General features: G+C 35.8%; 1 protein-coding gene across 1 annotated transcript in view; it reads left to right on the top strand.

Annotated features, from left to right (window-relative positions):
* The first annotated feature begins 9,690 nt into the window (after positions 1–9,690).
* The window catches only part of Oamb (Octopamine receptor in mushroom bodies), a 47,307-nt gene continuing 31,980 nt past the window's right edge, over positions 9,691–25,017 (top strand). Inside the window, exon 1 of the mRNA XM_068769480.1 lies at positions 9,691–9,808. Within this exon, the coding sequence (XP_068625581.1) occupies positions 9,691–9,808 (118 nt within the window). The remainder of the gene's footprint in view (positions 9,809–25,017) is intronic.

The raw sequence follows: 25,017 nt of genomic DNA, 5'->3' as shown, positions 1-25,017 counted from the left end.
AAATATTGGTCCTTTTCTTACTTAGGATGGACTTCTGCAAGGTAGCGCGCGATTCCATTAAATATATATACTAGACACAACTAAGTTTTATTTTAATAAGAATAAAGATTCTCTCTAATTCTATATTTTATAATCGTATCAACTGACAGACGCTCTACAAGATATAGGCTTCCCCCAAAAAACGCCAAGATGACCAGTCTTGTGCTGTACACAGCCAACTCTCCACGACCTTGATTATGTCATCGGTCTACCTAGTGGAGGCTTAACGATATCGTCTCTACCAGCTTGAGGTCACCACTCAGAACCTCTCGTCCCAGATGTTACTTGCACGAGCGATGAACTTTATATAATAACTAGCTGATCCCGCAAACGTTGTTTAAAAAAAATATTTTTAATTTTTCTGTTTAAAAATAAGGGTTGATCGTAGAGGGGTGAAAATGTAGGGTTGTATGTATTTTTGTATGTTTTATCATAAAAAATAAAAACAAAAAATTTCGTCAAAAAAATTAAAAAAAAAATTTTAAGGGTGAACAACCCTTATCACTTAGGAGTATGAAAAATAGATTGTAGCCGATTCTCAGACCTACTTAATACGCATATAAAATTTGGTAAAAATCGGTCAAGCCGTTTCAGAGGAGTTCAAGTTCCAACACCGTGACACGAGAATTTTATATATTAGATTAGATCTATTAAAATATTAAAGCGACATGTAAACATGTAATTCTTTAGTTAAATATATTAAACAACATTTTAAATTGTCTACCGTATATATTAGAAACAAAATTATCCCATACACTATAGCAGATTTTAATTTAAAACCCTCCTTATTCGAGCTCTTGACGAGGGTAACTTTAATATGAAATTTATGATCTACGTAAAAATTCTTATGAATTTATTTCGACGATTATATTTTTGGATATAGCTTGCGTTCTTAATATTATAAGTATTTAAAACTATACTTATATGTCTATATATATATATATATATACACGAGCCAGGGCGCCGTGGCTCCGCTGTGGACCCTTGCTGCATATATCCGTTTGCACACATAGACAAAACGTTACGTGACAATCATACATACACAAACATACACACGTTTAAATATATATTACTGTATTATCACTACTGCACTATCTAAAACAACCTTTCTAAAATTCATACATCCCCCTACGTAACATAATTTTTGATAACAAAGCAAATGTATAACACTCTTGTTGAGTCCACTTTCGAATTGTTCCCATTTACAATCGAATTGCCCTCACGTGGGGCGTGGGCTCCACGCTGGGAAACACAGGTCTGAAGCATACGACTACGACTACTACTACTCCGCTGGCTCAGTGACCCAAAGTGGGTCTTGGCCTCCGAAGCGAGAGACTTCCACTTTCCTCTATCTTGCGCCATCGTCTGCCATTGGTTAACATTCAATTCGCGCAAGTCTGCCTCAACGCGACCGATCCAGCGATACCTGGGTCTACCCACTAGTCTTCGACCCTTCGGTTTTTCCAGGTACGCTACCTTTAAGCTCCGATCCGATCCCATTCGCTCCAAGTGACCAAGCCAGCGGATTCATTGAGCTTTATATTCGCCAATGATATTTGGCTGTGCTACTAAAGTCTCAATTTCGGCATTCTTTCGGAGCCTCCAAGATCCGTCTTGTCGACTACGACTAGCTAGTAATAAAATTTTAAAAATATTCGATAACCTATTAGTTACTTCAGGAAAACAAAATCCAATAAACCGAGAAACCAATCCCGTCGTTCCAACCTAACACAATTCATAATTTATTCCATTACCGTCGTCGTCGACTTTGAAATATTATGGGGTTTAATGAAATCATCGAGTTACTATAATAGATATTCTAATAATAAATTTTAATTAGCGGCAAGATAAAGATTTGTTCTCGCGCGTTCACTAAGTATCAGCTAACCGCGAAAATTAATACCTTAAATTATAACACTTAATTAAACTTGATTAATATTATTACATAATATAATCTATTGAAGTTGTATAATATCACAACATTGCTAATTACATTAATGTAAAGTGTGTTGAGCAGTGACCCTACAGTAAGGACTACGACATGCGATCACAGATCCCAAGTTCGAATCCCTAGATACAATCTTATATAATTCACACTTTGTACATTAACACAAACTAGTTTCAATAATACCATGCTCCTATTATGGCGAGTACAGCATATCCTGCCTTAGATATATTTAGAAGAAGAATATGCCTTACAATAAGCGTTTAACACATTTATTAAAGAGATCTAATATATAAAATTCTCGTGTCACGGTGTTCGAACTTGAACTCCTCTGAAACGGCTTGACCGATTTTTACCAAATTTTATATTCGTATTCAGTATGTCTGAGAATCGGCTACTATCTATTTTCCATACCCCTAAGTGATGAGGGTGGTCCACCCCTAAATTTTTTATTTTATTTTTTATACAAATTTTTTGGTTTTTATTTTATTATGATACAGCATACAAAAATACATACAACCCTAAATTTTCACCCTTCTACGATCAATCCTTATCTTTAATTTGTTAATTAAAAACTTTAATTTTTTTGCAAAACAATGTTTGCGGGATCAGCTAGTATAAATATAAAACTCACTGTCAATTATTATAAAGCAATGATAAGCTTTTTAAAAATTTACGTACTTCTTCCTTTTTAGCCGATGGACGCTCACTGCAAGGCATATGTCTCTCCAAAGCTCTCAATGATGCCAGGTCCCGCGCTGCCCGCACCCACTACCTTCTTCCTTCACTATTCACTGTCTTCGGTCCACTTAGTGGGGGGTCAACCCACGCCGCATCTACAGGCTTGTGGTTGCTGCTCGAGAAACATTTGCCCCAAACTTTAGGTTACTACATATTAAAATTAACTATTATTTACTTGTCTGTATCTATAATGTCAAGATTGCGGAAGTCGCAAGTAGCGAGATACTGAACCTGACCGGACTTCGTTACTATCATTAAGGAAGACCCATGCTTTGCGTTTACAGTCTATCGACTGATGGTAGTGATATGTAACTGCAGACATTGTCACCGTCGCATTCCGAAAATTAAAAACAGTCAATTTAACATATGCAAGAAAAGGACTAATATTTAGCCACTTGCGCACATGCAGTGGTAGTCGTGCAACAAATGCACCGTCCGCCAGCCCGCTAATAATTGCGTATGCGGCAAACAATGCGAATCACACAACCGCCACCGCCAAACTACTCAATACGTGTTTCACCCCTCCACGGGCACCCTTAGGAGCCATGCTACACCGATTAATGCCAAACACAGAGTACACAGAGCACAGCGGGCTGGCGGGCGGTACATTTGTTGTACGACTACCACTGCATGTGCGGAAGTGGCTAAATATTGGTTCTTTTTCTTACTTAGGATGGACTTCCGCAAGGTAACGCCTGAATCCATTAAAAATTTAACATATTTCAGAATGATAACTTTATACAGATTGATTGAAAATGGATGCAAATGTTTTAAACATTTCCTGACAATTGAACCTTACATTCACGCCTTTAAACCTTTTATATGTATAGCCAAACACCCTGTATATAAAAAAGATGAGAACACACATGACATGACGGAAAAAAAATGTAAAAATAATAAAACGGGGGACGCCAAAAAAAAATCACGCTGTATATGATGTAAATACTGTAAAACGTAAGATCTCAAAATAGTTAATGTATTATTACAAGCCCTGTCAAGAATTATTTTCATTTTCACGGTTGAAGTCCCTTCCATCCATACTAAGCGTTTCGCTTATAATTTTATAGAGCGAACAGCCAAGGAGTTGAACAGCAGTTTAATGCAAGAGTGAATAAGTTCCTTGTAGGCACGCATGTAGCATCGAAGACCTCGTCATCGCTTAACATCGGGCGAGAAATCAAATGCTTCGGCAATACACGAAAAAAATATTATACTATTTAATTGATATACGAACTTCGATATTGTAATTAGTGTGCTATATAATAACATAAAAAATTATACTAAAATAAATTTTAAAAAAATGTACCGAAAGATAGTACAAAAAAAAAGTTAAAAATCGCTGTGTGTACCACAACTTTATTATTATATTCCTCTTCGCATTCCCACAGGAACCCGAACGATTTGCGGAAAATTCTTCAGAATTTCCCTTAACATTAATCGTAACCGATAATTTGTCGAAGGAAAAATAACTGACATAGAAAAGGCAATAACGCCCGCGTGACACACGGCCAGTAAGTTTGGCTAAATATATTTATTCATATTTTTTATTTCGATTAATAATTACTTTAATTTAATTTTCAAATAATCACAGCGTAACATACTTACTATTTAACTTTTAACTGCATATAACTTTCACTTTTAGAAAGTCGAACACATATTTTACTTTGTTTACTTTTTATTGCTCGTTGTTTTAAACTTTGATGGACAGCATTCGGGAATCTCCGAAAAGACAAACGTCTTTGACCAATGTGTTGCCAATGATGACCTACGGGTCCAACACGTGGTTGCTAATTATAGGCTTTATAAGAAGATTTAAGCTCGCCCAGAGAGTATCTAGGTAGCAATTCTTGGAGTTTCGCTGCAAGATTTTTTCAGAAATGAGATATTCAGAAGAACCAAGGTGACCTTGTGCAACAGAAGGCCCTTGGGGAGTAAAGGATTTCGAGTAGAGATTAATTAGTAGACCCGGCGTAAGAAGACTTCTACTAGATGGATCGACGACATTGTTAAGGTCGTGGAAAGTCACTAGATGCAGTCAGCGCGTGACCGTTTACCGTGCATCTCTGGGAGAGGCCTATACCTTGCAGTGGGCGTGCATCAACTGAAAAGAATAAGAAGACTATTCACAATGCAGAGTGCCGGAAGAGATTCAGAGAAACATGAATCAAATTAAGTAACTTAAACGTGACCTTTCAAATTAAATCTATGAGAGTCCCAAACGCCCTCTACAAAGGCCAACAACAAACTCTACTTCCTTTTTTTTCTTTACTATCGTAATTTTATGTAATCACTTAAAGTTATTTATACTGTTACAAGATTTTAAATTAAAGAAGAAAGAAAATAAGTAAACAGTACCACTTACAGTAATAAAGTATTCTTCAGTTTTTCGTATTACAAAAATAGAATGGTAAAAGAATATTTTACAACTGTATCACATATCTTTAAATTAATGATACCTATGTAATCGACAAATGACTGATTCAAAATCTGGAATATCATCGGATTGTTTTTGAAACGTATCATATACCTACCGAACAAAATTAAAAATCCGCTGCGACAGTGTGTCACGAGCATGTTGTCATTCCACACGGCGCCCGGCGTGCCGCGAATAGTAATTTAGATTTCGCAGAAACATTCGAGTTTGTTAATTTGGCTGCGGGTCACTTCGTTAGGGTACTTGGCCAATTTTACCTCAATACCGTGCGTGAGGAACATCCTGTATATTGTAAAGGGTGATTGGTTATATGTGCAAAAGCTTTAAAAACGCAAATGTATAATATACTTGCTGTAAATCAGTATATAGTATATCCTATACGGAAATCATTGATATCAGAAATAATAAAAAAGCAATTATGTAAGTAAAGAGTCTTTTCAAAAATCTAATTATATATATATTAAAATTTAATTAATGACTAGAGCTGGTCTTAAGTTCCGGATTCGATTCTGGGGATACAATATTATACAGTTCAAACTCTGTGCATTAGGTATTTAGCTTTATTCTCAATGTCTCCAAACTAGATTCCAAGATAATATCAACTTAGATGTACCTCAATAAGTAATACAACCTTTATTCGGAGTAAACTTCTTTAAAGCCTGTTTTAGGTTAATCCAGGAGTACGAAACGCGACGCGAGTGATGCAATTAGATTGCCAAACAGAGCCTACGGCCGGCACGGGATGGTTAATTATAAAGCTGCTCGTGTGGCTATAGCGTGACGATGTAAGTCATAGGCGGAAGCGATTACGAGTTTTACATTTATCAGACACATGTTGGAAGATTTGATGCTTTTTAATGATCACCACACTGTGGTCTAGGAACGAAGATGAGGGAAGGAAGGGATGCGCGGGAGACTATTTGAATGAGAAGAAAGAAAGAGATTGTGAAGGATTAAAGGAGAAAGTGAGAGAAAAAAATAAAATTAAAAAAAAACTTTACACGAATTACAAAGTCCCTGCCCCACACATAGCAGGATAGAAGGAGAAGTCCACAAAAGGGACAGTGGTTAACAAAAAGAGACGTGGGGACGGATTGAGGTGATTCGCTAATTATTTATTAATATATTTAATTTTATTTATTGTATAGCAATAAACATCAAAAGAACTCATATGCAAAAGGCCAAAAAAAATAGTAAATGGGAGGTCATATCCCAAAACTCGATTTGCCACAAACAACTGATCGTCACTCAGAGACACTAACAAAGTTACATATTTTATTCTAGCAGTCACCATCACCATAGCTGATAGATGCCCAATGACAGGAATAAACCTTCCCTAAAGGAAACGATTCAGGAACAGTGACGTCCCTCAAGCCTTTATTGTTCTTGACAAATCGCTTGAGGAACTGTTCATTGAGGTAAAAAGATTTTTGGCGAACATGAGCCGGTAAACGCAGTTTGCATAGGCCTCGCACTAGGTGAGACGAAGAAATAATCAAAGTTGGATGGCGCTGAAGCAAGCGTCTTTCAGCTGACATGAATGAATGAATGAAGCAGTCATGATAAATATAAAATTCATTTACGCAAAATTTGATCTTTTAATATAGTTCTTATAGATCGACAAGTTAATAATTATTTTATACATTTTATATTTGACTCTACCCTACTTTGCAATATTTTATAGTTGTTGAGAACAAGCAGGAAGAAACTCCACATTCACTACATTACTTACACTTTATCAGGTATAGCCTAAATGATATCAAAATAATCAGGTGACATCACTGCCAAGGATTCTTGTACTTTAAATATTTTTTTATAGAACAATAAGCCTTTTCTGTGTAGAATTTTGTAAATGGTAATCCAATAATGTTTTGCCGAATTTTATTAAAAAAAATTATACATTTTATTACGAATGAATTTTTTCACGGAGCCTTATAAATACACTACAGACATCTTCCATTTTTTAAATTTATTGTAATTATTGTAAATGCACAAAATATTATTAGAAATATATTGAAAGACTGCTGTAAGAACCGCTTTCTTTAGGAGCCATAAATAGCTCAGATATCTTTTATGAAACAAATATTTTTTCAATGTCCGCACCTCTACCTCGAAGCAATAATCCAAAAGACAATGTTGTGAAACTAACTAGAATACAGTATTCTAACCGTATCAATATCACAGTAGCGTTAATACACATAATATTCTTTATTTCAATTAGGGTTGAGAACCACTGTCTACAGCTAAGGTCATCTGTACTTAAATACGAGGAATTTCCGTATAATTTCTTGGAAGCGTGCCAAGTGACGCAGGTACCGTCCGTGTGTACACGCGTCGAGTCAGACGCACGTTTGAATGGCGTTCCGTTAATGCGTTCCGCGCGTGTGACCGCTTCCTTATTTAGCCGACAGCCGCTGCTGGGGTTCTCATTTACAAACAATTTTGGTATCGAATGTTCCGTCCATTAATTAAACGGTTTTACAACCGCCAACTTTAATCAACCGACTGTTAAGATGAAAATAATTGATCCGTAGATCATTAGTTGAAGTTCGACGATCTTAATATAATAATGAATTAAAAATATTTAAGAATTATCATTTTTAATGGAATCAGGCGTTACCTCGCGGAAGTCCATCTTAAGTAAGAAAAGGACCAATATTTAGCCACTTCCGCACATGCGGTAGTAGTCGTGCAATAAAGTGCACACAACAGAGTCAGTCACTCTGTGTTTGGCACTAATCTGTGTAACATAACTCCTGAAGACCCCCGTGCTGCCCCGTGGAGGGGTGAAACACGTGTTGAGTGGTTTGGCGGTGGCAGTTGTGTGATTCGCATTGTTTGCCGCATACGCATTTATCAGCGGGCTGGCGGGCGGTGCACTTTATTGCACGACTACCACTGCATGTGCGGAAGTGGCTAAATATTGGTCCTTTTCTTACTTAAGAATTATCAGTTCTTTATATAAAAGCTTTAACAGGTTTATACTCGTATTTCGAACACATGTATGTAAGTCGCGGAATTTTAAGAAAGATACAATTAGGTTAGATAGGATATTTGATCTGCTATTTCGAACACGGTCAACTGTGTTGCAACGGCAGTCAACCGTCTTAAAGGAGTTAATATAGATATTTCTTCTACCAATAGATATTTCGTACAACCTATCAATAATCAATGGTTTCAGATAGTAAGATTTAGTGTTTTTAAAATTGGAATACGGATTGTTTTCAGCGATAAAAACCTAATATGCTCTATCCATATTTACTTTTCCATCATTAATAAATACCACCCTTAAATTGATGTTTATAAAATAATTTTCCAAGTTCCCGGAGACGAGGACACTAACGTCTCCTTAAATCTACAAGTTCGGTCCCTTTTGGCTTAAAAACTTTTGCGATAAATCGCCCGCTAACGTCCAGTACTGAAGCCTCTAATGAGATCGCTTCTGTGTTCCATTATAATCTATCACTTAACACTCAATATGTAATTGAATTCACCATATTTACTAGATAGAAAATAAGTAATTTATATTTTTAATATATATATATATATATATATATATATATATATATATATATATATATAAATATATATATATATATAAATATATATATATATATATATAATTCATTCAAGTGGAGAACCCAAGCCGATTGACGAGTTGGACTGACTTGGTCAAGGTCCTAGAAGTAGGCAGCGCGAGAGTCATGATGACTTCAGTCTTTCAGTGTGCGTTTATCTCTCAAATGATCATGTTAATTGGTAATAGATGAAAAATGTTTAAAGGAAAAGAATGTGCTGCAATACAGTTTCTACACCTTTTCCCAATAATTCTGTATATATACAATAGTGATACAATAGCTGTGATATCAGAAATTAATACAAAATAGGTAAAAACAAAATGGGAGTTAAGAATAAACAAATTATGAAAATTCCTTTTCTTTAAAAAAACCGTAAATTTTAGAATTCTGGAGGGAGGGCAAAGAAAGTGGGGCGATGTATGAAAAGGAACGAACGACATTGAGAAGGATGAGAGATGAGCATGGAAATTAATTAAAATTATGTAAAATATTACCAATGTAAATAAAAACCTTACTCACACATGAAAGAGGCTGAAGGGCCCCAAAAATGGCGCCATTAAGATAAAAAAACACGTATATAATGATCAATGTGGAAATGTTATATTATTTTATTTATTCTATAGTTGCTGGGTTCCTATTGGCTGATTAAACTTAAAAACCTCTTGGGGTTGTAACTTATGTTGTGTTCTGGAAAGACGCTGTTTATACTTGTTACATTTTGAAGTCACCTTTGTACTATCTATATTTCTGTCATATATTAAACAGCGCCATATTTCCGAAATTTTGTGTTTGTCACTTGTCACATCTCGTTAGGCGACTGTAAAGCTGCCTGTACTTGCTCGTTGTGATTTTACTAAGGCTATGCTCGTGTGCAGGATGGTGGTGGCGCGCGCGCGGGCGATGCGCGGGAGGGGGGAGCGCGCGCGGCGCGGGGGGGCGCGCGTGGGGGGACCATGCGCTCGCTGAACGAGTCCGCGTGCTCGGCGCTGTGGGACGACGTGCGCTGGGACGACCCGGCCGGCGTCGCCAGCCTCGCCGTACTCGCGCTCATCGACGTGCTCGTGGTCGCAGGTGAGCAGGCTCACGCCCACATAATAATACATGTCATATAATAGTAGTCCAGCATTCGAGGGGCTCCGAATCGACACCGATGAAGCACGACACGACACGATTGAGGAGGCGACCATCGCTTCCATCATGGCAGAGAAATAAGGATGAGGATAGAAGAGAAAGATAACCAAAGCAGCTACAATTACTAACAAGACATAATCTTTAAAACTGCTATTAAAATTAGTAGTAGTAAACGGGTATTAAATTAAGTTTAAAAGAAACAAAATACTAAATAACAGTGTAAAACTAAGGTAAGAGAAACTGTGATAAATAATTATAGGAGGTAAAAGTAGCTTAAAACTATGATATTGAAAAAACAGACCTAATTGCTGTGATTGAGGATGAATGAATGGAATAGAATAGAAGAGAATGATAGACAGTGCTGTAGAATGAAAGAACAGAAAAACAGATCTTGTGATGGACGAGATCATAGTTTGATTATAAAAACAGAGCGTGAAAAAAGCAATAAAGATAAAAAACAACCCTGCCCTTTCCAAATTCAAGGGTACGAGAGGCCCCGAATAGCAGGGACCCTTAAAAAATATACTAATACGTATTACAGCATAAGACTTCCACTCACAATGTGGACAAATAATCATGCTTCGCTTCCAAAATGTCTAATTGTAAATCTGCAGACATTACAATAGCAGGTTGTATAAATTACACATACACACAATTAACAATTCTATAAATAAAGATAGGAGTGTTTTATGTTCGTTTGTCGGCAATTATATAGAATTTCACATTACATTCCCTTGATCCGTCCCGGAGTCATGTAACAAATCTAAAGATTACTAAACAAAAACACGTAACTAACATATTACAGTGTAAAAACTTTTTGAAGTGATAAGGAAACATGGGAAAGAAAGAAGCAAAAATATAGTAAAAGACTGTAAAAATATGTAACTTAAAGAGAGTGAAAAAAAATTACTACAAGAAAAGTACATGTATAAACTTGATATTCATTATCATCGTCGCTGTCTTCATTATCACTATCGTCGTCATCGTCGCTGTCTTCATTGACACTATCGTCGTCATCGTCGCCGTCTTCATTATCACTATCATCGTCATTGTCGCTGTATTCATTACCACTATCGTCGTCATCGTCGCTGTAATCATTATCACTATCGTCGTCATCGTCGCAGTCTTCATTATCACTATCATCGTCATCGTCGCTGTATTCATTACCACTATCGTCGTCATCGTCGCTGTAATCATTATCACTATCGTCGTCATCGTCGCAGTCTTCATTATCACTATCGTCGTCATCGTCGCAGTCTTCATTATCACTATCGTCGTCATCGTCGCTGTCTTCATTATCACTAACGTTGTCATCGTCGCTATCTTCATTATCACTAATGTCGTCATCGTCGCTGTCTTCATTATCACTATCGTCGTCATCGTCGCTGTCTTCATTACCACTATCGTCGTCATCGTCGCTGTAATCATTATCACTATCGTCGTCATCGTCGCAGTCTTCATTATCACTATCATCGTCATCGTCGCTGTATTCATTACCACTATCGTCGTCATCGTCGCTGTAATCATTATCACTATCGTCGTCATCGTCGCAGTCTTCATTATCACTATCGTCGTCATCGTCGCAGTCTTCATTATCACTATCGTCGTCATCGTCGCTGTCTTCATTATCACTAACGTTGTCATCGTCGCTATCTTCATTATCACTAACGTCGTCATCGTCGCTGTCTTCATTATCACTATCGTCGTCATCGTCGCTGTATTCATTACCACTATCGTCGTCATCGTCGCTGTAATCATTATCACTATCGTCGTCATCGTCGCAGTCTTCATTATCACTATCATCGTCATCGTCGCTGTATTTATTACCACTATCGTCGTCATCGTCGCTGTAATCATTATCACTATCGTCGTCATCGTCGCAGTCTTCATTATCACTATCGTCGTCATCGTCGCAGTCTTCATTATCACTATCGTCGTCATCGTCGCAGTCTTCATTATCACTATCGTCGTCATCGTCGCTGTCTTCATTATCACTAACGTTGTCATCGTCGCTATCTTCATTATCACTAACGTCGTCATCGTCGCTGTCTTCATTATCACTATCGTCGTCATCGTCGCTGTCTTCATTATCACTGTCGTCGTCATCGTCGCTGTCTTCATTATCACTATCGTCGTCTTCGTCGCTGTCTTCATTATCACTGTCGTCTGTGACTCTACTCGTGTTACAACTGTGAAGAAGAATCTAGAAGAAACTCTACTAAACCTAAACTATATCGTCACTACCAGTCTCTTTTATTATTATTTATTGATATTAATACTTTCCAATAAAATAATTTTCTTTTTCATATAATACCATCCAACTTATAACAACCGACAAATCTTTAACGAAGAAAAAATACACGTTTTTCCTACAAGCAACAGTAATTTGATGTAATTAAGAATTAAGTGAATATATTCTTTTACACGCACATACGGAGAGGAGGAAAGTAGACGCGGAGTGCTTAAGTAAATACTTAAGAATGGTAGCGTCGAGTGTTTTCAATAACTTAAACTGAAAGCTCCATTCATCTCGCGCATCGTGGCCGGTATTCATTTATGCGGAGGGCCGCCGTGACTTGACGATTCCATTAGCTGATTAGGTTGCGCCACAGAGCAGCTACGCAGATGACCCACTTATAATGCTATCGTAATTATACAACATATATATGTCCTCTATTAACCATATTGATTTCAGAAATATCTATATTAGGTTTGCAATAGAAATATAAATAGGCTTGTTATATGACCATAAAAAGCCTATTGCAAGTCATAGGCCTCACTCAAAGATTTCTATGGGGAGAGATATTATAGTCTAGATAGGTGGATTGATGGTCACAGTGTAAAATTATGGCACGCAAAGGACGCTGCTGACCATCCTCTGGTAACTTTGTTTAACCCTTAATAGCCTTATTTACGAAAGTGATTTTTTTAATATTATTGTGTTTGTTTAAGAGTAAGGGAAAAATGGATTTTTTTTATTTCGTTGTAAAGAATATTATACAACAGTAAAATTCGTACAGTGAACCTATAAAAAAAACTAATTGTAATGTGAACATTCGGTTTAAAATATTGGTATCAAAATTGAAACTAGGCTATTATGAGTTAAGAGCAAAGGCAATCCTAAATAATGCACAAAGTGTGAATAGTGTAAGATTTTATCCCAAAAATCGAGTCGACCTACGATCGCAGGTTTTAGTTCTCTATCTGGCTACGACTGTCATTAAAAGAACTAACACAATAAAAAATATTAAAAAACAATACGTGTTATGTCAAAAAAAATACACGTGTTACTATAGAAAAACACAATAGAGATGCACAAAGTCTAATTGCTCACAAAATATGCACAAGAAACATTACTGACGGAAAATTACAAATCAGTTCAATCCAGAGACACCGACTGCAAGGTATAGGCCTCCCCCAAAAGATATCTATGGAGGATAAACCATAATTGCCACGTTTAGTAGGTGCGTTATCGACCGCAGTTAAGTATTATAGAATACAAAAGTTGAAAGTGTGTTGTAAACACCGAAATCAAGGCAAACATTCTGGATTCAAAACGATATGAGTAGTGTTTTGGTAAAAAAGACAAAAAAGTCGCTAATAAATAATGCATTATGACATTAACTAATCGAGACGACGAAAAATATTCCTCAAAATGGTTTGGGTTGAACCAAACGATATTCCAACTTTTGACAAACAGACACTTAAATAAGAAAAGGACCAATATTTAGCCACTTCCGCACATGCAGTGGTAGTTGTGCAATAAATTGCACCGCCCGCCAGCCCGCTGATAAATGCGTATGCGGCGAACAATGCGAATCACACAACCGCCACCGCCAAATTACTCAATACGTGTTTCACCCCTGCACGGGGCATCTTCAGGAGTTATGTTGCACCGATTAGTGCCAATATGTGACTACCACTGCATGTGCGGAAGTGGCTAAATATTGGTCCTTTTCTTACTTAGGATTGACTTCCGCGAGGTAACGCCTGATTCCATTAAACAGAAACTTTTTATAGACAGTCCTACCAACACAGAAAAAAGTGTTACCTGCCTTTCTTATATCCGGGAGTTTTAAATGATACAGAGCATACACTTTTCATTGCAAAATAAGTACATAGAAATTCAGTCTATAAAGCACAATGAAACTTGAATTAAATTTTAAAGTATGTGACATAAATGTAAAAATAGCAGTTGGTTATAATTTTTAACACGAAGTGTACCTGCTCTGTGGCAATAGAAGAGTAACACCTAAGTGAGCGCCGCGGTTTTATTAAAAAGGGAACGCGACAAGAGGAACGTGTTTTCTTAGCCTTTATTCCAGATGCTCGTAACACTCGGTAACAATCATTTGGAGATAATGGTTTTGTGAACGTGAGTCAAATCGCAATGGCTTGTAATGACAATAAGACAACGCTGGCAGATTTTTGACTAGATATTTCCAGCACTGGCAGTTTAATAAAAATGATCGAATATAAAATAAGGTTTTACCCCTCTGACTTAGGTGGAATACACCTTTATTTGTAGTTTAAGTACTCTCTATATGCACTCTTTTCTCAGTTCTCCACCGCTGGGCTACAACTGCCTATTTTAATACATCACCACTCATGCAATAACGAATTTACGACTTAAATTAAAATTTATTCAAATGGAAAAGGTAATTGATGAGATAAAAGAAACCTATTATAACAATAAATGCTAATATTTTTTCATGACTACAAAACGAAATATACACATCTACAGAAAAAAAAATATTATGCGAAATTAAATTTAAAATAAAATGTAAAAGTTATATACGAGTCAAAAATTGTGATGCTGTAATAATCTGTGATCTAGGTATTTAAAAAAAGAAAAGGAGGGCGATGTGTGAAAGAAGATATGAAATAGAAGGGAAAAAGAGTTTGTGAAGAACAGAAAAAAACTATAGAAGAAATTGAGAAGGATGGAAGTAGAAAGATGTACAGAATTGAAAAAAATGATATAAATATTAATCTAATAATGTAAAAATCTCTGTCCCAAACACGGGAACATATAAAAAAAATGCTAAATGGGTCGAAAATAGACTTATGTCATTATCTCTCAAAACAATTATTAATGAAAAAATCATCGTTTTTTATGTCCAAGACATACTATAAAATTATGTTGTATTTATATATGATTTGCACTGTGTAAAACCTGTGTTATATATTTTTTACAAGGTATTGCTTAAAGTTTCCTATTTTGCAAACATTCAATGACCCGTCTGTATAGAAACAAATGGTAGAACGGAGCCTCCGATATAAAAATATTCAAAATACTTAACGTAAAAAGTGTGTACTTTCGTTCGGTTATAAATTAAACAGAGCAATGAATCAAACTGAAAAATAAATACAACGAATTCACATCGCAGTAGTACGTTTGCAGTTTCGTTTTCGTGCTCACGGCTCCAGGTCTGGCGCTCGAGGGCTCCCTACACTGCCGCTTGGCTTTTGCCACGTATTTTAAATGCTAGAAGAGTTGAATTTTAACTGCGAAATTTAATAATAAACGATAACGGTCATTTATGAGTTCAACCTATTGTTTGCATCGTTCATTCTGTACAAGCTAAGTCGCTTCGATCGAGCGAGTTACATGCCTTTAAATGCTTATCATTTATTTACAAAACATCGCCTACTAAGTTTAACACGTTCACTGCGGCTTGAGGTCGATTCAGCCTCATGGTAAACTTTGCACTGATGCGGCGCGTAAAACTCGTGTTTTCTCTCTAGTGCGGCGGCTGTTTACACTCAACCGTATGAGGTATGACAAAGACAAATATAGCTTTCTTTATGTCTGCGAAGCATTGACTTAATATTGTAAAAAAATATTGATGAACATGGGGCAGAAAAGGCCTCAACCGCACTACTAGGAAGTTCAGCTTGAGGCTGATTCGACCTCTGCCGCACCAGCTGAAAGTTCTTCAAAATTGGGCCCGCAGTGAACGTGTTAAAATATTACATGCAAATACAAATCAATTAAAAATATATAAGAAATTGTAATTGCAATGATAAACAACGACAATATCAGCCAGGACATTCTTCTTTTCTGGCGATAGACGCAGATAGCAAGGCATGGATTTCCCACAAATTCAACTTCTACAAAGATCGCCCCGATGACTTGTTTTGCGTTCTTTATTATTTCTGTCCCTCTAGTGGGACAAAGAACTTTATCCTGGACATACTCTGACCTTTTTTATGGGCTAACATGACAATGATCCTTCACTTATTCGCCTCTGGATCATACCCATTCATAATGTTGTAAACAAATAATAAAAAGTGATATAATCAAAAAATGTGATATAGAATAATAATAGAATATAAGAAAATGTAAAAAGTAATGAACGAAAGGCGATACAGAGCGAAAGGGAACGATAGTAGAATTGTGGAAAGAATGAAACGAACGAAAGATAATATGACGTATGGAAGAAGAGAAAGAAAATAAAAATGGCCGTGAAAAAATTAAATAAATTTTAGTTAGTCCCTGTACCAAACCAGATAGGGGGTACGAGAGGCACACAAAAACGGGGGACATAACCAAAAAAAATGTTATAATGTTCTATCTAGACTTTCGCTACTGCTTCGCTTAATCCAAAGCCTTTCTTAAGATGTGATCCTAGACGACAATGGATTGGTATTTCTCATCCTATCAATCTTATATCTCTTCTGAGCTGTAGTGTTATCGGCGATGGGTTTTGCATTTATGGTTTTTCGTTTCTACTTCACTCAATTCAACAACACAAGTATTTTGCGGTAAATGTACAAACAACAAAGGCGGCACAGTGTGAATTGTTGCTCGAATCGCCGGAGCGTTCGGTTCTTTCAAGACGTTACGCTGTTGGCATCAAAATAACTAGCAATTTTTGAACACGCTGTTTTTAGTTTATAAATCACACTGCAATTGTTTTCTATCCTCTACCTTTCTCTATCCCTTTCTTCCTCTCTCTTTGTTTCTCTCTGTATTTCTTTTCTTCTCTCTTACCGTCTTATTATGTTGTTTTATTGTGATTTTTGTTTGTTTTTTTATTGATCCTTGGTAAAATCCACGCTTTAATATTTTCATTTGTGAGTTACGCTACTTTTTGGTTTTAAGTTATGGATCGCACGCTTTTTACAGTTTTGTTTTCGGTAATGTCTATTTTAGTTGCTACAGGAATGTTATTTATTATTCTTCATAATTCTACCTAAAGCTGTAGATATATAAAGCTTCGCAACATATTTCTGACCATCCGTTTCTTAGTTTTAATTCTAAAATTAAAAGTTAATCATAATATAAACCTTTCTATAGCATTTAAGAGTTTTTTATTGATCGCAAAGTATGGAATTTGGTTTGCTGATTCACTTTTATGATTGATATTACATCAAAGATTGTTGAAAATGATTTAAAGAAGTAACTGAAGTAAGTTAACTGTTGAGCTTTTGGTCGACTCTTCTCAACAGATCCGATCCCGAGCCTTGGAATGACGATTGAAAAATACGTGTAAATGCCTAGTTAAACAAAGATATTTTGTACTATAATTACAACTTATATATCTTTATTATAACAGCAATAAGACTTCTATTAATAAACATGGGCTATTCCCATAGATTTCTAAAAGGATAAATTTTAAGCGGCCTTCATCCGATGTCTTTAAACGACTTTAGAGTCAAAAATGACTATCCACCTTGTACGTAAAGGTTTTTAGCGATGACTGCCATTCTATGATCTCTACACCCTTGCTGCCATCTCATACTTAATACATACTTCACTCAATCCACGGTGTCAACAGCGATATAACCTTACATAATGGTAGGTTCTATATTTATGTCGTTTAGCTTACAATTTGGTCTTTAACTCGATTCGAGACAAATTACAATTATATCTTTAAAACGAGATTAAATATTTTAGTAACAATCCGTAATTATAAATAAATTCAATTAATGTTATACTAAATTCAAAGGAAACAATAATAATTGAAAACAATGAACAAAAGACCTGTGCTTGAGAAATGAATAAATATATTGTATTATTTAAATTTTGAGGTCTTCTGGTGGTCGGGACGTTTTACTGACACTAGCATTTTCAGCAGTATCGGAATCAGGAGGGACCGAAGAGAACATCGCATCAAGAATCGCTAAGGAAAAGACAGCCTTCGCAAGGCTCCGTTCTGTATGGCAATCACGGAAACTGACTTGGAGAGTTAAGCTCAAAATATTCCGGTCCAATGTGAAAACCGTGTTGCTATATGGATGCGAGACGTGAAAGATCATCAAAGATATCTCTCGTCGATGTCTTAGTTAAGAACTATGTTCGACATATTCTAGGTATATTCTGGCTTTGTGAGCAGTGGCAACCCTGTATAATAAATGCAAAAAGTATGAAGAGAAAGAGAAAGAAAGTATGAGGATCGCCTGCAAGTCTCACTGCTCTACCACTGGACTATCATTGCTCCAATACTTACTGCTGTATTTAATTTAATATATAAATATAACCTATTTAACGCCCTCTGCGACAGACCCTTAATAACCTTTTTTATAAAAACGATACAATTTTTTTTCGTAAGTGTTTAAAACTACATAATATTCATATATTGTTTTTCACTTTCCTTTTTTAACTTTTTTTCTTGAATTTTTGTCCGTGCATTCCCGGACCATTTATATCTGAAAAATGCAGGCCAGGGCTTTCATTTTTGTGTAATATATGTTTAGAAAATGTGTTCTTAAGCGATACGCGGCGCGTTTACGTATAGAAAGATGTTTATACTTTTGAATACACAGTGTTCCAGACACTGTGTGGCAAAAAGATACACAAGGCGCCGAAGGTTTTAAGTAAATATATATATATATATATATATGTATATTTATGTGGGGTTGGCTAAAAGCTATACATTCACCCCTTTAAAACTTTTACATCTACAATAATCATGTATTGTTTCTTTACTTTTCTCTAGAAAGAAAGGAAGGAAACTGTCGTTTCGATGTTTTGGCGTGATAAAACATTAGCGGAGCCGACTTTAATAAATCCGGAGAGTAAAGACAACCGTACCGTGAAGAACCCTTGTCAAGATTTCAGGATAAAACTTTGCGCTTTGTTCCGTTCGGATGAACTAAAATATTTGGATGCGGTATTCCAGATATTATTAAGCATTGTTATAGACGAAAAACTGATTAGATTCGTAAGATCGGTCAGCCGATTATCGATGATTCATTACGATATTAATAGTGCGGCGATCAAAAAATTTTGAATTACAAAATATTTAAAAAAACACCAAAAAGTGATCAGTTGATTTAGCAAGTGACCACTGATTGATTTCGTATATTTAAAAGTGGCGACAAAAGAATTTTGAAATTCAAAATTAACTAAAGAGGCCAACTTTGTATGTGGTTGTGCTGAAATTCAGCAATTCATTCTGTTATGTGAGATTCTTCCTAGGACCGATAGATCTTAAACTATGAAATCAACATTCAACCAATAAAAACCAACAGCCAATCACGAGCCGAGTAATATTGTAGAGCGCTATCTCTTTCGCGCGATGTAAACGTGGAGCGCTCTGGCGTGGGATTCCCCTTTTCGATGCAACACTGACGATGTTCTATTATCTTACAATTAAAAAGGCGCGACACAAAAATGTTTAATTATAAAATTCTGCACGTAATAGCTATTTAAACTCAAGGAATGCATCTGCGATTCTTATCACTTCTCGCTTTGAAAGCTATAAGCGATAATAAAAAAAATTAATACAAAATTGTAATATATACGCAATACATGAAATGTACATATGACTTTGCTAACGGTCAAAATACAAAAGAGAAGACAAAAAATATATATATCCCTATATCTTAATAGATTTAGACGTTACCTTGCGGAAGTCAGGCCTAACTTAGTAAGTGACTAATATATAGCTACTTCCGCTTTGCAGCAGTAGTCGTGCAATGAAGTTCACCGTCAAACACCGAGTGTTTGGCACTGGTCGGTGTAACATTACTCTTGAAGATGCCCCGTGGAGGGTGATACACATGTAGAGTCATTTAACGGTGGTAGCTGTGTTTCATATTGTTTGCCGCATGCGCCGTGCCGTGCACTTCATTGCATGACTTCTGCTGCATAGCGGAAGTAGCTATATGTTAGTCCCTTTCTTAGATATATATCCCAAGTTAGCGTCAAACATTTGATGTTAATCTAAACCAAGAAAATTTTGGTTATGTGTAGCCATATGGAAAATCAATTTAAATATAATAACATTACTATTGAAGTTGTCACAAGTCGGTATCCCTGGTACAGTACATATGGACATTTCGATATATTACAACAAGTAGATAATATGCTAATTACGGCTTGTTATGGCACTGTGAACACTGATTTCTAAAATTCTGGGAACATAAGAAGTTTCTGTATAATGGGGGTCTTTCGTTATGCCATCTATATATATGCAGGGAATTTTCTTACGAATTTTCTTTTTTAGTATGTTCTGCATTTTTCTTTTTCCCTCTCCTTCCTTCTATCACAATATCTTTCACTCTATAACTTTTATTTACACTGGTCATACATCGATTTCTATCAGTCGCCATGTTTCTTACAATATTACAATTTTGTTATTCACATTTTTATTTTTTAATTTTCATTTTTACAGATTTTTTTCAGCTGTGAAAATTTGTTTTCTTGTTACTTTATCACAGCTATTTATTACTATTACTTGACTTTAAGATATATACATAGTTATGACTTTATGACCTCCTCGCATTATTACAAGAATCTTGAAATATATATTGCAACACAGGACATGCACTCATCGGAAGTGGTTTTGGATCCTTTGGCGCTTCTATCGCAGTCTCGACAGAACATTAATTATAATTACCACTTCAAACATACTTTGTAACTTATATAATAAACTTAAAACTCATCGGCAATCGATTTAAAGGCATTTATTATAATTAATTTAATATAGCAAGTAAAAGCGTTTGTCAAAGTTCGTATAACTATATATGAAAATTGATTATTGTTTACAATAATATAACTTTCTATCTCTGTAGACATTATATTGTCAGAACTTTTCTTGTGGTATTGCAATAGAAAAAAATAAATTAGCGTAACCTATTTAATTATGGTAACCTTTTAATAGTGGTAACCTTATACAGGATGATAGATGTTAAGGGTATTTACTATCAATTTAGGTATGTTAAAGCTATTTACTAGGTATACCCCAATTAATAAGCAATTATGAGATATAATAAGAAACGTATATATATAGTAATAAAAAGATATTTCAAAATTCGTACAACTACATTTTAAAATTAAATATTGTTTACTATCTGTCCGTGATTTACTGCCAGAAGTAATCCTGTCACATTCCAATAGAATAAGTAAATCAATTTTACGTATTTTCAATTATATCAATTATTAGCAATTATTCCAATGTTACCAATAACCTTGTATAAATCTTCAAATATTTTTTCCAAAAACGTCTAAAGATCGTCTAAATTCGTTTTTTTCTTTAATATTAAAATATTACATTAATAATCAATTTCGACTAATTTGTTAAAATCTTGAACTATATCATATATCTTCTCGTATTTTAGGCCCAGAAACGCCTACTGCGATACATAGGCCATCCTTCCTAAGATATCTATGGGGAAAATATCATAGTCGCCACGCTTGGCTGGCAGGTTGACGATCGCAGTGCACTGTTATGGTACACACAGGACGCTGCCATTCTCTGGAAACTTGTTCCTAAGTAGTGGCAATCATATACAGTAATACCCCGCTTTACGCGACCCCGTTATACGCGGTTTCACTATAACGCGAATTGCAAATTTCGCGCTCAAATGCCTCGAATTATGCGAAAGAGTGCGTATAAATATAATGTAGTCATCAACTTCTCTATGGTGTCTTGACCATCTGTCAAACAATTAAAAACAGTGTTGGGTGTTATGAACGTATTTTACAAGAACGTAAACAAAACGTTACCCAAAAGACAATAGATGTATTTTTCCGTAAAAAATAAAGAGTATGTACTGCATATAGTGTTCCTAGAATAAAAGTGATTGATTAAAATGATTTGTATTTTTTTGTAATAATTTTTGACTATGTTTAATCATAAACCTCGTTATACGCGAATTTCAGTTAATGCGATTTTTTTTTGGAACGTATCCCTCGCGTAAAGCGGGGTATTACTGTATAATTAATGCACAAAATGTCAATTACATAACATTATATACCACGGGAATTGAACCCGCGACCTACGATCGCAAGTCCCATTCCTCTACCGCTACCACAGTACTATCTTACACGTACAGATAGACATTCATTCACATCATGTGATAATTTTAAGCAAAGTTGTGCAAGAGCCAGCACCTGTATACATATGCTTTGGACTTGTGTTTCCCAGCGTGGGGCCCACGCTCCACGGGGCGGTAATTTCGGCGTGTATATTTTTGTGTTTATGCGTGTTACGTAATGTTTTTTATATATATGCAAACGGACCTATACAGCAAGGGTCCACATACGAGCCGCTGGTGCATTTGTGTGTGTGTCTGGACATATATATTATATATACATACTAGCTGATCCCGCAAACGTTGTTTTGCAAAATTAAAGTAAATTAAAGTTTTTAATTAACAAATGTAAGATAAGGGTTGATCGTAGAGAGGTGAAAATTAGGTTTGTATGTATTTTTGTATGCTGTATCATAATAAAATAAATACCAAAAAAATTGTCTAAAAAATTAAAAATAAAATTTAGGGGTGGACCACCCTTATCACTTAGGGGTATGGAAAATAGATAGTAGCCGATTCTCAGACATATTGAATACACATGTAAAATTTGGTAAAAATCAGTCAAGCCGTTTCGGAGGAGTTCAAGTTCGAACACCGTGACACGAGAATTTTATATATTAGATATATATGCTTAGGACGTGGTGTTTCCCAGTGTGGGGCCCACGCCCCACGGGGCGGTAATTTCGGCGTGTAGATATTTCTGTGTGTATGCGTGTTACGTAATGTTTTTTTGTATATATGCAAACGGAACTATACAGCAAGGGTCCACATACGACCCGCTGGTGCATTTGTGTGTGTCTGTACATATATATTATATAAACATATATAAATGTAGATGCGGATTCCTACGTACGGATGAGTTCGTGTTTATACATATATGTATATATAGGTATAAATCTATTCATGTTTCGCATTACTTGAAGGAACTCTAACAAATAAACTCAGTTAAAAGAGAAAGTAAAACAATTGATACCGTAAAGGGAAGCAATAAAGAATTCAGGGCGGCGAGCTTCGAGAACTTTCGTGAAAGTCGAATCCGCGGCGTTCCGTGAACTAAACTCGCTAACGTAAACTAGTTATAAGCAATTCCCAAATTTTTCAAGAGCCCAACGCAACCCTTGTGCACGCGTTACCCATTCCACCAATGTTAATGTTCACGAAAGTTTCACTCAGAGCTTTTATATGGACATTTCTATCTGAAACTAAAAAGAAGTATGCAGAAATACAACGTTATTATTTAAACATAAAAGTAAGAAAAGGACCAATATTTAGCCACTTCCGCACATGCAGTGGTAGTCGTGCAACAAAGTGCACCGCCCGCCAGCCCGCTGATAAATGCATATGCGGCAAACAATGCGAATCACAATACCGCCACCGCCAAATTACTCAACACGTGTTTCACACCTCCACGGGGCATCTTCAAGAGTTATGTTACACCGATTAGTGCCAAGCATAAAGTCTGCCACTGCATGTGCGGAGGTGGCTAAATATTGGTCCTTTTCTTACTTAGGATGGACTTCCGCAAGGTAACGCCTGATTCTATTAAATATTTCACATAAAAAGCGACACTGCAACATGATATGTTACTTCTGGCTTCATTAGAGCGATGGAGAGGGTAATTCGATTAGATCGAAGTAGAAATAAAAAATGTAGGCCAGTGTTCACCAACCTTTTTTGTTCCATGCCCTATCTACGCCTTTCTTAAATTCTTATGCCATCCTATGTAACATATTTTTATATTTGCCCCCCTGTGGGTCGTGGGCTTCAAGCTGGGAAACACTTATCTAAAGGTTTAACACCGTTCAACGTTCAACATCGATTATGATATATCTATCTGTCTATATATATACACACACACACATATATATAAACACATGTGTGCATATATATGCGTGTGTATCTATGTCTATGTATATCTACATTTTTGTATTTTGTAAGAAGAGTGATGATTAAAACCACATATAATAGCGTCCATTTATTTAAAGATGGTTCCAAACGGAACATGATTTTAGAAGTACCCACAATCTCAGACGGGTTATTTATGGATACTTTTATGATATCCTAAATCACCAAAAAATCTTTTATACGGCTTTTGGATTTAATACAAGTTTTCATTTAAAAGACATCTCAAATTTATGATTGTCTATGAGAAATCGCCTTGAACGATAAGATCACTCTTTGTACTCTTTTTCGTAGTTATAATGCATCTATGTATTTATTTTCGACGTGTACAGTAACGCGAATCAATTAAATAAATACAGTAAATAAAATTGTAACAAGATAATTAAAAGACATCGCTCAGATGTATGATATAATATGAAAAACAGTTTGTAATAAAATAGTTAAATTTTTAGCACACAGTGTTACATAAAAATAAAAATATCAAGATCGCTGATATAGCTCGAAAAATTTTCCGTCTATAGTGGCAGTAGTCGAGTGGCGACCACGAGCCGGTAGACGAAGCGTGGGAAGGCATCCCCACTAGGTGGGCAAACGACATAGTTAACTATGTCGTTGGATTGGGAAAGTGCAATACTGGTCATCTTGGCTATATTTGGGTGTGGCATATGCCTTCCAGTCAGCGTCCATCTCGGCTTCGAGTGCCGGTCTGGCGTTGAAATCAGGGAGGAGTCAATAGCCTCCCTGATAAGCGGAAAGGATACCAGGGAAGAATTCCTCTCTTATTGCTAAAGAATCACACAATATGCAATAGAAAGAAATGAAAGTTAGGCATAGACAACAAATAAAAACTAACAAGTTAAAAAAAATAAAATAATGTAAAACTGTGATATAGAATAGATAAATATGTGATACAATTAAATAGAAATTAAGAAAATGTAAAATGAAAAGAGGATGAAAGAAAGGTAAACAGAGCAAAAGGG

The sequence above is a fragment of the Battus philenor genome, unplaced genomic scaffold, assembly GCF_028537555.1.
Source record: "Battus philenor isolate CCGP_79_NKW_IND1 unplaced genomic scaffold, ilBatPhil1.0.hap1 SCAF_28, whole genome shotgun sequence".
NCBI lineage: Eukaryota > Metazoa > Arthropoda > Insecta > Lepidoptera > Papilionidae > Battus > Battus philenor.
This window is presented reverse-complemented; position numbering and strand designations above follow the sequence as displayed.